Source organism: Pristiophorus japonicus, chromosome 20 (genome assembly GCF_044704955.1).
Source record: "Pristiophorus japonicus isolate sPriJap1 chromosome 20, sPriJap1.hap1, whole genome shotgun sequence".
Lineage (NCBI taxonomy): Eukaryota > Metazoa > Chordata > Chondrichthyes > Pristiophoridae > Pristiophorus > Pristiophorus japonicus.
The window spans coordinates 10309442-10321714 of record NC_091996.1 but is presented as its reverse complement, the minus strand read 5'-3'; the positions used below and the strand labels follow the sequence as shown (position 1 = coordinate 10321714).

Sequence of the window (12273 nt, the reverse complement as noted above, 5' to 3'; positions counted from 1 at the left end):
CCTCTCTTATTGTGCTCTGAATTTTCGCTTGCTCAGCTGGCCTAGCGACCCAAGAGAGGTGTGCACCTCCCTTAGCGCTCCGCCCCACACTCAGGGCCCAGCTGCCCAATTTTGATGGCTGAGGCGCAAACTGTTTACCGGGCACAAACTTTACTGTCCTGTCGCCATTATGGTGGAGTAGGCCATTTACCCCCTCGAGCCTGCTCCGCCATTCAATAAGATCATGGCTGATCTGATCATGGGCTCAGCTCCACTTCCCCGCCTGTTCCCCGTAACCCTTTGCTCCCTCATCACTCAAAGATTTGTCTATCTCCGCCTTAAATATATTCAATGACCCAGCCCCCACAGCTCTCTGGGGCAGAGAATTCCACAGATTTACAACCCTCTGAGAGAAGAAATTTCTCTCATCTCAGTTTTAAATGGGTGGCCCCTTATTCTGAGACTATGTCCCCTAGTTTTAGTTTCCCCTATGAGTGGAAATATCCTCTCTGCATCCACCTTGTCGAGCCCCCTCATTATCTTATATGTTTCAAGAAGCTCACCTCCCATTCTTCTGAACTCCAATGAGTAGAGGCCCAACCTACTCAACCTTTCCTCATAAGTCAACCCCCTCATCTCCGGAATCAACCGGGTGAACCTTCTCTGAACAGCCTCCAATGCAAATATATCCTTCCTTAAATACGGAGACCAAAACTGTACGCAGTACTCTAGGTGTGGCCTCACCAATACCGCTGCTTTTATACTCTTGCAATAAAGGCCAGCATTCCATTTGCCTTCCTGATTACTTGCTGTACTTGCATACTAACATTTTGTGTTTCACGCACAAGGCCCTTTGTGCAGGAAGCTAACGCTCATCCACCTCATGTCCGACGTAAAAGTGACAAAGATTCCCTTTGGATTTAGGCTTGGGCAGCACTGTGGGCCATGACGTCACCCATCAGAGACACCCACAAGGGCAGAGATGCCAACGGTACTTACCAGGCTGCTCCCCTTTGACCATCAGCTTTGTCCCAGGAGGTGACGTAGCGCGAGTCCTGGGTGCTGACCAGTGCCAACTGAGTCTGTTACTTTTCTGGGCCAGGGAAGACTTGCTGCTATCTTGTACTCTACCCGTTTCCTGAGAAGATCTAAGTTAATAGAGAATTGTTAACAGACATTCATTAGCACTGCACAGACATTACTTTTTCTTTTGACATAGAATTACCTCGAATTTACAGGATAGAAACAGACCATTTGGCCCAACGGCTCCGTGCCGGTGTTTATGCTCCACACCAGCCTCCTCCCACCCCTCAACATCTCACCCCATCAATGTATTCTTCTATTCCATTCTCCTTCATGTCTTTATCTAGCTTCCCCTTAAATGCAACTGTGTTATCGCCTCAACCACTCCCTGTGGTAGCGAGTTCCACATTCTCACCACTCTCTGGGTAAAGATGTTTCTCCTGAATTCTCTATTCTATTTATTCATTACTATTTTACATTTATGGCCCCTAGTTTTGGTGTCCCCCCCACATCTCCTCTACCTCTGACGAAAGATCATCGACCTGAAACATTAACTCGGTTTCTCACCCCACAGATGCTGCCTGACCCGCTGAGTATTTCCAGCATTCTCGGTTTTTATTTCAGACGCCAGCATCCGCAGTATTTTATATTTTTCTCTACCCTATCAAACCCTTTCATAATCTTAAAGACCTCGATTAGGTCTCCCCTCAGCCTTCTCGAGCTTTTCCAGAGAAAAAGCCCCAGCCAGTTAACCATTCCTCTCAGTTCTGGTACCACCCTTGTGAATCTTTTTTGCACCTTTCCAATGGCTGTATACCCATTTTATAATATGGAGACCAGAACTGTGCACAGTACTCCAAGTGCGGTCTAACCCAAGTGCGTCCGATACATGTTTAACCAGACATCCACGGGGGAACTGGATGCTGCAACTAATTTAGCGTTTCATCCGTCAGTCACAGTGCTGTGAAATGCCGTTGAACAATAGCTGTAACGTCAAAGTGAATTGGAATACCACTGACCAGTAATTAATGCTGTTTGTGGGATCTTGCTGTGCACAGATTGGCTGCCACATTTCACTACATCACAACAGCGCTTTGGGACGTCCTGAGGTCGTGAAAGGCGCTATAGAAATGCAGATTTGTCCGTTCGTTGATGGGGAAATCAACAACACAATGTACTTTGGCCAGAGACAGAGACAGTCAGTGGACCTTATTCTGCTCAGTTACTGATGTACCCTCGGATTTTCTTTGGTGTGCGCGTGGTCCCTTTAACTGGCTGCCCGGCCCGTTTACATTTTTACACAAGCGCGGTTTCTTCCTTTGTAAAGCCAGTGGGCGGCCAGCGTGGGACCTCCAGACCGCTGCTGAGGCGCACACCTTAGCGGGAACGTTGTCAGCTACCTGGACAGGCAGTGAGCTTTCCGTTCACCGCACTGAGAATAGCAGCTTTGTATAGGCACGGTTTTTATATGGATTCTGGAATGCTGGTGCAATGTGTTTGCTTCATAGGTTCTTGGCTTAAAAATTCCTAGCAGCACATTGCTATTAAGAATCAGTTGGTTTATTAGCAAAAGGTTTAACAATCACACTACACATTACCAGTTCATCCACCAGGCTCACAACCACCTGCCTCATTATGGATCCCCTGAACCCAACTGGCTGAGGTTTTATTGAGTCTTGTGACCATCATGTGACTGGCTAAGCCACTCATAACTCAACAGCTCTACAACTATTTTCAGTTGAACATTTAAATCAAGTACTCCCTTTTTTAAAGGGCACTAAAACCCATAAATCCAAATTAACTTGGGAACTTTATCAAATTAAATCAAAATCATGTTCCCCGGGGTGATGATGCACTCCAGTCCCTCCGGTGCCCACCTCTCGCGGAAGGCCTACAAACCTGTGAGCACCCTCACAGGTGCATACATTACAACTGTCGCCCACAAGCCAGCTCCCCAAATTTACCTTGCCCAATCCGGCTCCCTTAACATAAGAACATAAGAAATAGGAGCAGAGGTAGGCCACATGGCCCCTCGAGCCTGCTCCGCCATTCAATAAGATCATGGATGATCTGATCATGGACTCAGCTTCACTCCCCTGCCCGCTCCCCATAACCCTTTACTCTCTTATCGCTCAAGAATCTGTCTATCTCCGCCTTAAATATATTCAATGACCCAGCCTCCACAGCTCTCTGGGCAGAGAATTCTATAGGTTTACAACCCTCTGAGAGAAGAAATATCTCCTCATCTCAGTTTTAAACGGGTGGCCCCTTATTCTAAGACTACGGGGCTAGATGTTACACTTTTGTGCATAGCGCCCAAAAATGGGCGTTATTTCCGGCGTGGGCGGTAAAAATGGGTTTTCTGATCGCTGGCTTCTCTCCCATTCTCAAAGCACCTAGCCTCCATTTTTGAAATTGTGCGTTACCGCGAGCGATACCAAATGAGCGGTAGCGTTAAATTTCTCTGACCTTCTGCCATAAAGTGTGGCCGTCCCTAGCAACGGCATAGCAACACTTGATTACCGCGATTCAGGAGGTCAAGGGTCATCATGACATGCGCAGAATATCTGATCATGGACTCAGCTCCACTTCCCTGCCCGCTCCCCATAAGCCTTTACTCTCTTATCACTCAAGAATCTGTCTATCTCCGCCTTAAATATATTCAATGACCCAGCTTCCACAGCTCTTGGGGCAGAGAATTCCACAGATTTGCAACCCTCAGAAAAGAAATACCGTCTCATCTCAGTTTTAAATGGGCGGCCCCTTATTCTAAGACTATGTCCCTTAGTTTTAGGTTCCCCGATGAGTGGAAATATCCTCTCTACAGTTAATCTGGCATCACAACCTTTAGACCTACAGCACTGGGTTCCTTGGGTCAATGACTCGGTTCCCTGGGATAATGGATAGGCCATTTAGGACTGAGATGAGGAGAAACTTCTTCACTCAGAGAGTTGTTAACCTGTGGAATTCCCTACCGCAGAGAGATGTTGATGCCAGTTCATTGGATATATTCAAGAGGGAGTTAGATTATGGCCCTTACGGCTAAAGGGATCAAGGGGTATGGAGAGAAAGCAGGAAAGGTGAATGATCAGCCATGATCTTATTGAATGGTGGTGCAGGGTGGAAGGGCCGGATGGCCTACTCCTGCACCTATTTTCTATTTTTCGATGATAAGGTGAGCAGGATTTAGCAGTGTAAAATACAGCTGGTGCGGGACTGTGTCCCAGAGTCTGAATCTAAGCGGCGGGTCAGTAACCGGTCAGTCGGCAGGCAGGTCCCAACAACAACTTGCATTTATATAGCGCCTTTATGTCCCAAGGGCGCTTCCCAGGAGCCATTATCAAATATATGTTGACACCGTGCCACGTATGCCATACAGACCCAAGCCATTCTCCTGCGTTTTCTCTCTTTCCCTCCCTGGTCAATATCTAATGTATTGTAACACTGTTCTGAGGCACCTTGTGATGTTCTACTACGTTAAAGGCGCTTTATAAATAAAAGTTATTTTTATTATTGAGGAGATACTAGGACAGGTGACCAAAAGCTTGGTCAGAGAGGTAGGTTTTAAGGAGCGGCTTCAAGGAGGAGAGATTTAGCGGGGGTGGGGGGGGGGGAATTCCAGAGCTTACGGCCTAGGCAGCAAGAGGCCGGAATTGGAGGAGGGCAAGAGGAGGATACAGGGATATGGAGAGGGGCGAGGCCAGTTACTGTGGCAAGTCTCCACAATGTACGAGAACTGACCGACAACCCGTACTTCAACCCATCGGAAACACACACGCTATTACTGAACTTCTTGGCCATTATTTGCAAATCAAAATGTCAACATGAAGACTTGAAACAAAGCCAGTCAGTAAACTGGGGCATTTTAGCTCCAAAATTATGAAAGGTTTTGATAGAGTGGATACAGAGAGAATGTTTCCACTTGTGGGGAAGAGCATGACCAGAGGACATCAATATAAGATAGTCACCAAGAAATCCAATAGGGAATTCAGAAGAAATTTCTTTATCCAGAGACTGGTGAGAATATGGAACTGATTGAGGGATAAATATTAGCCAGGACACCAGGGATAACCCCCCTGCTCTTCTTCAAAATAGTGCCATGGGATCTTGAGAGAGCAGGGGGGTTTAACATCTCATCCAAAAGACAGCACCTCCAACAGTGCAACACTCCCTCAGCACTGCACTGGAGTGTCAGCCTAGATTTTTTGTGTGCAAGTCCCTAGCATGAGACTTGAACCCACAACCTTCAGACTCAGAGGCAAGAGTGCTACCCACTGAGCCACGGGGTGACAGAATACTAGCTATGAAAGGTTTTCTTCTCTTTACTCAAAGGGTGGTGAGAATGTGGAACTTGCTACCACAGGGAGTGGTTGAAGCGAATAGTATAGATGCATTTAAGGGGAGGCTGGACAAGTATATGAGGGAGAAGGGAATAGAGGGTTATGCTGATAGAGTTAGATGAGGAAAGACGGGAGGAGGCGCGAGTGGAGCATAAACGCCGGCATGGACTGGTTGGGCCGAATGGCCCGTTTCTGAGCCGTATATCCGATGTAAAACTCGAGTATGAGAACTTGCCACGAATTCGCCATGATGTTTTTCCTTCCTCATTAATTTTCCCAGGAAGAGAATCATAGCCCCCAGACTTGGAGAGACTTTGTAAGGAGTGTTTCTCGCCCGACTTGGCTCACACTACAGACGTAATAATGGTGACAGATGTTTTTTTTTTTCGCACGGAAACACAGCTGCCAAAGTGTTTTACGCCCCAATCGGCTTATGTAAATCTCATTGCATTGCTGCCGTAATAAGCGGTTCCTTTTCCTGGCACGGAACTACACAGGAACAGCCAAAGGAGCTTAGCAGATTGTGTTTTGTCCCAAATACATAGAAACACCAGGAAATTATAGCACGGGCAGGGGCCCAACCAGCACCCGTGTCGGCTTTAACCTTCCCCACGAGAAAATAGTCCCAATCACATTGCCCCGCCCAGTCCCCAATCCCCTCAACCCCAATTCCCTCACCCGCCTATCCAATTTAATCTCGAATGTTGAGATCGTTTCTGCCTCAACCACTAACCTCAACCGGAAAGTGCATTCCTCAGCCTCAAGTTCCTCTGTGTGAAGAGGATTCTCCAAATCTCTAAATCTCTTACATTTAACTTTGTATCTTTGGCTCCTCATTCCACACCTCTTCAACTGGAAAGAAAGACTTGCATTTATATAGCGCCTTTTCTGACCACCGGATGTCTCAAAGCGCTTTGCAGCCAATGAAGTACTTTTGGAATGTAGTCACTGTTGTAATGTAGGAAATGCGGCAGCCAATTTGCGCACAGCAAGCTCCCACAAACAGCAATGTGACAATGAGCAGATAATCTGTTTTTGTTATGTTGATTGAGGGATAAATATTGGGCAAGACACCGGGGATAACTCCCCTGCTCTTCCTCGAGATAGTCCAATGGGATCTTTTACTCTCTCAGTACTGCACTGTGGTGTCAGCCGAGACTTTTATGCTCAAGTCTCTGGAGTGGGGCTTGAACTAGTGGGAACGGTCTGGCTCTGTACACCCTGTCCCATCCTCCCATCATTTTCCACACTCCTACTTTTATCACAACATAATCGGTGTTGTCCGAATGAATGAAACCCAATTTTTCCCAAGTCTACGGGGTGGGTGGGGGGGGGGAGAGAAATTCGCATTGTTTGCACTTCCTGTTACCATCCACAGGGAGGTGCTAGTTGGGGGGGGAGGGGGGGTGGGAGAACGCAAACGATTTCTCACCCGGGGCCGTTAACGCCTCCCGCGAATTTGCGCAGGAGTTAGCGGGAGCGCAAACTGGCAGCGCCCCAGTCCCGCTGCGCCGGTGATTGTGACGTCACCATTCCCTGAAGGATGCCATGGGCGATTTTCAAACCGGGCCGCACCCCACTCGTGGGGCAAAAAGTAAAGGGGAGGTGTCGACCTTCTGAAACAACCTTCTCACTCGGAAGCAAGGGTGCTACCCACCAAGTCACTGGCTGACACTTACAAGGATAGTTGGAAGGAGCAAGCTCGATGGGCTGAGCAGCGAGCTGTTGTGATCTGGAACACACTCCCCGAAAGGGCGGTAGGAGCAGGTTCCAGAGTAACTTTCAAAAGAGGAAGGGATAAATACTTGAAGGGACAAATTTGCAGGACCATGGGGAAAAGAGCAGGGATAGCGGGACTAATCGGACCACTCTACGAAAGAGCCAGCACAGGAACGATGGGCCGAATGGCCTCCTTCGGTGCTGGATCATTCAATCATTCTATGATTGGCCATCCACTGTTTGGGCAATTTCTTACCTTCACAGTTGGAGCAGGAGGCTGTTGTGGAGCATAAACACCGGCATGCAGCAGTTGGGCTGAATGGCCCCTTTCTGTGCTGAACATTCCACATAATTCGGTGTCATTTTGTGGGGCGCCAATTGTGGCCTCTCCGACTACGTACAATGTGCGTGCGCACCCGAAGGATGCCCCGCAAGTTCCGGGTTTAAGTGCGCAAAGCACATGTGCCGAAATCCAGCACTTGCGATCTGTTCGAATTTCTTTTGACAGATCACGCGCATTCCCAGGAGAAGGGTCTTCACGGGTGGAGATTTGGGTTATTTGCCCAACGAATATCCTTCAGACTCTTACGCCTGGTAAAGCGGGTACATGGCCTGCTTTTACCAGCGTAACAGTTTTTAAAGATAGAAAAAGTAAATTGTATTACTTATTTTTATATTAAAAACCCTGCCCATGAAGGTAAGTTTATGTTGAACGCTATTAAAACATTTTTTTAATTTCAAAAAAAATATATTTTTAATAAAACATTGAATTTAATTTAATTTCTATTACTTTTTTAAAAAGTGAAGTGTTCTTTTTATTTATGTGTGTGGTTTTTTTTTGGTTTTAGGGTATTCTCATTGATAGTCATGAGAGCTCGGAGCTCCCAATACAGATTGAACCTCCCTTATCCAGAACTCCCTTATCCAGAACCACCCCTCGTCCAGAACCATTCCTGGCCACTGGGTGGCGCATGCGCAGAAGTCCAACATGAACAAATTGAAGTCCTTCCTCGCTGCCGACTCCTGCAATCGCTGCTGGCCTGTCCCCGCGATCCACCGCCACGCCCCCCAACCCCGACGATCTCTCTGCCGCACTCTCAGCTCCAAGCCAGCCAGCCCTGATATGCCCTTGCTTAGTACCTGTACCATCCAATTTAATGTGATTACCCCTCTTCCGGAAAAATTCCTTATCCGGAACAGGCCAGGACCTGAGGGTTCTGGATAAGGGAGGTTCAACCTGCACTACATTGTGATTGGTGGTCCAGTTCCATGTGATCCCAGGATGCCCGTAGACTTCTGGGATGTGTGGGCCTCTGCGCTGGGCTGCGTATCTGGGCCTCGGAGTGCGAGCGTTCATTCCTCCGGGACCACCAGGTACTTTCGTTAAATAGAATTTCAGTCCGAGGCGTCCGCCCGTGCGGGAAGCCTCCGACCGCAATTTCTGGCCCGATCTATGAATACACGAGGCTGTGCAGCGAAGGGGGGGGGGGGGCAGACTGGAAGCCACCCAAAACAGGGGATTAGGTTGATGCAAGCGGGAAGGATGGGGCCTTCGAACAAAGGCACTGCCACCAGCTGAAATGAAAAGGCATTGTTAGTGTATTGCTTTCTGTTTATTGTTATGCAGCAGTGTAATCTTCCTTTGAACCTAAAGACCACTTAATGACAGATGAACGAGTGTCGGGGATAGAGCTCAATAATCTTCACGGGACAAAATAGTTTTTAGCGGGCTGGCTGTGGCTCGCATCTCAAGGGCTTATATCATCAAATTAATTTGATGCTGTGACGTGAAGGATTCTTCCGCTAATCCGCTGGCGTTCGAAACACTTGGAGCTATTTTTCAGAGACGACAATGAAGATAATTTTGCCGGTCTATTAATATATTTAATGCATAAACCTCACCCCACCCCCCCCCACAAAACAATAGATACTGCGACACTTAATACTGCAGGAGATCAGTTCTTTTAAGAAGATTGTTTGGTGCCTGAATATTGGGAGCTGGATTAGGCAGTTGGAACACTTCCCCGGATTTCATTGTTCCTGCTTCCTTCTTCCCCGATCAAGGTCAGCTGCATTCTCAGCTTGTCCAAAAAAGGAGTTCTGAGCCACCGCCCCACCCCACCCCAACACTCTTACCAAAATTACTCTTGCAGATTCGTGCTTGGATTTGGAGTGGTCTTGTTGACTCAGGGAGGGTGATGGGGGAGAAAGGGAGACAACACGAACAACTTGCATCTGTATAGTGCTTTTAACGTAGCGAAATGTCCCAAGTTACTTCACCAGAGCGATTGTCAAACAAAATTTGACACCGAGCCCCATAAAGGAGAAATTAGTTCCAGTGACCAAAAGCTTGGCCAAAGAGGTAGGTTTTAAGGAGTGTCTTGAAAGAGGAAAGAGAGGCGGAGATGTTTAGGGAGGGAGTTCCAGAGCTTGGGGCCTGGGCAACAGAAGGCACGGCCACCGATGGTGGAGCGATTATAATCAGGGATGCTCAAGAGGGCAGAATTAGAGGAGCACAGATATCTCAGGGGGGTGGGGGCGTTATGGGGCTGGAGGAGATTACAGAGATAGGGAGGGATGAGGCCATGAACACGGCAAAAAGGAGGATGAGGGGGAAAGAGAGCATTGGGGAAGGAAGATTTTTTTTTAAATTCATTCGTGGGACGTGGATGTCGCTGGCAAGCCCATCCCTAATTGCCCTCGAGAAGGTGGTGGTGCTGGGGCAGTTCAGAGGGAATGTAAGAGTCAACCACATTGCTGTGGGTCTGGAGTCACATATAGGCCAGACCGGGTAAGGACGGCAGATTTCCTTCCCTGAAGGACATTAGTGAACCAGATGGGTTTTTACGACAATCGTGGTCACCATTACGGGTGCTAGCTTTCCCCATTTACTGATACCAGAAAGAGGGAGAAGCGAGACTCACAAAAGGAGGGAGTGCCTGCAGAGGAATGAAGGATGCATTCCGAATTTCCCAGCGTAACAAGCTGCAAACAGCTAATGGAGAGCATCTCCAAATAAGAACAGGAATAGGAGCATAAGAACAAGAGTAGGTCTTTCAGCCCCTCGAGCCTGTTCCGCCAGCCAGTGAGATCATAGCTGATCTGCAACCTAACCCAATACACCTACCTTTGGCCCATTTCCCTTAATACCTTTGGTTATCAAAAAGCTATCAATCTCAGACTTAAAATTAACAATTGGTCCAGCATCAATTACTGTTTGCGGAAGGAGTTCCAAACTTCTACCACTCTTTGTGTGAGGAAGTGTTTCCTAATTTCACTCCTGAAAGGTCTGGCTCTAATTTTTAGTCTATGCCCCCTAGTCCTATAATCCCCAACCAGCTGGGATAGTTTCTACCCTATCTGTTCCCCTTAATATCCTGAAAACTTCGATTGGATCACCCACTGATCTTCTAAATTCTAGAGAATACAATCCTAGTTTGTGTAATCTGGGGCTCAGTGGGTAGCACACTCGCCTCTGAGTCAGAAAGTTGTGGGTTCAAGTCCCACTCCAGAGGCTTGAGCACAAAAAAAATTTAGGCTGACACTCCCAGTGCAGTGCTGTACTGTCGGAGGTGCCGCCTTTAGGATGAGACGTTAAACCAAGGCCGCATCTGCTCTCAAGCGGACGCAGAATATCCCATGGCACTATTTCAAAGAAGAGCAGGGGAGTTATCCCCGGTGTCCTGGGCAATATTTATCCCTCAATCAACGTAACAAAAAAACAGATTATCTAGGTCATGATCACATTGCTGTTTGTGGGAGCTTGCTGTGCGCAAATTGGCTGCCGTGTTCCCCACATTACAACAGTAACTACACTTTAAAAGTACTTCATTGGCTGTAAAGCACTTTGAGACATCTGGTGGTTGTGAAAGGTGCTATATAAATGCAAGTCTTTCTTTCTTTAATCACTCCGCGTAACTTAACCCCTTGAAGTCCCAGTGTGCTTATGCTCTGACTCCACTGACATCTTGCTTTTCAAAACAATACAGCAGCTCAAAAGCACCGTACAATCTGCTGCTCTGTATATAGTTCAGATCACTGGACTGATGCGGAGCCGATTAATCCATTTTACATCAATATTTCTCCCACCGTCCCTTCCCAACACGATCACATTTCACTCGTTTAACCAAGGCAGCAAGTAATAAAAAATACAATTTAAAATTCAACATGTTTCATTAGCCACTTTAAAAAAATGTATGATCAGCCTTTTATATATTAAGAATAAAAAGCATACCCTGAGTTGCCACTGCCGTTGTGTCCGGCCCGCTAATCTCCAGACAGAAATGGGCTTTTTTTCATTAAATAGATGCAAATCGACTTCACTGGTGCGGCATTAACCTTAAGCAACTGGTTAATCCCACAGAGACTGTGCTCTTGCTCGAGGTGTAATACCCCCTCGAATCGCCGCAACACTTAAAATAAAACCCCAGGCAGACGAGTTGATGTCAGGGGCTGCTCCACGCAGGGCTATCTTGCAGCTTCTGAATTAAGGAATGAACCCGAGTGTCTGCAGCGCCTGATCATATCGCCCGGGACGTCCCAACGAGCCCCATACCCAACCCGTGACTATTTTTGTGTGTGTGCAGTCGCTATTCTGTGGGTTAACAAGGGCGGCAATCTTACACACCGCAAGATCCCAACAAAACACCAACAAACAGCTGGTGGTTGAAGGAGGAATCATAGAAATTTACAGCACGGAAGGAGGCCATTCGGCCCATCATGTCCGCGCCGGCCAACAAAGAGCTATCCAGCCTAATCCCACACTTTCCAGCTCTTGGTCTGTAGACCTGTAGGTTACGGCACTTCAAGTGCACATCCAAGTATCTTTTAAATGTGGTGAGGGTTTCTGCCTCTACCACCCTTTCAGGCAGTGAGTTCCAGACCTCCACCACCCTCAGGGGGAAGAAATGTTTCCTTATCTCCCCTCTAAACCTTCGACCAATGACTTTAAATCTATGCCCCCTGGTTATTGACCCCTCTGCCAAGGGAAAGAGGTCATTCCTATTCATTCTATCTAGGCCCCTCATAATTTTATATTGGATGTTGGCCAAGACGCTGGGTGAACTCCCTGCTCTTCATTAAATCGGGTCGTACCAGTTACAGGAGTCATGTTATAAATGGAGTACCATCTTGCACTTATACTAATGGGATTTATACAATGGATTTAAAATAGGGGTGCAGCATATAGGGGGAGATTTTAACTCCCTCTGCC

At 47.4% G+C, this 12273-nt stretch overlaps 1 protein-coding gene across 1 annotated transcript in view; it reads right to left on the bottom strand.

Annotated features, from left to right (window-relative positions):
• The window catches only part of LOC139233083 (centrosome-associated protein 350-like), a 58889-nt gene extending 57885 nt beyond the window's left edge, over nt 1-1004 (bottom strand). The window contains exon 1 of the mRNA XM_070863602.1: nt 979-1004. Coding sequence (XP_070719703.1) covers nt 979-1000 — 22 coding nt within the window. The 5' untranslated portion in view covers nt 1001-1004. The remainder of the gene's footprint in view (nt 1-978) is intronic.
• Nucleotides 1005-12273: the final 11269 nt, after the last annotated feature.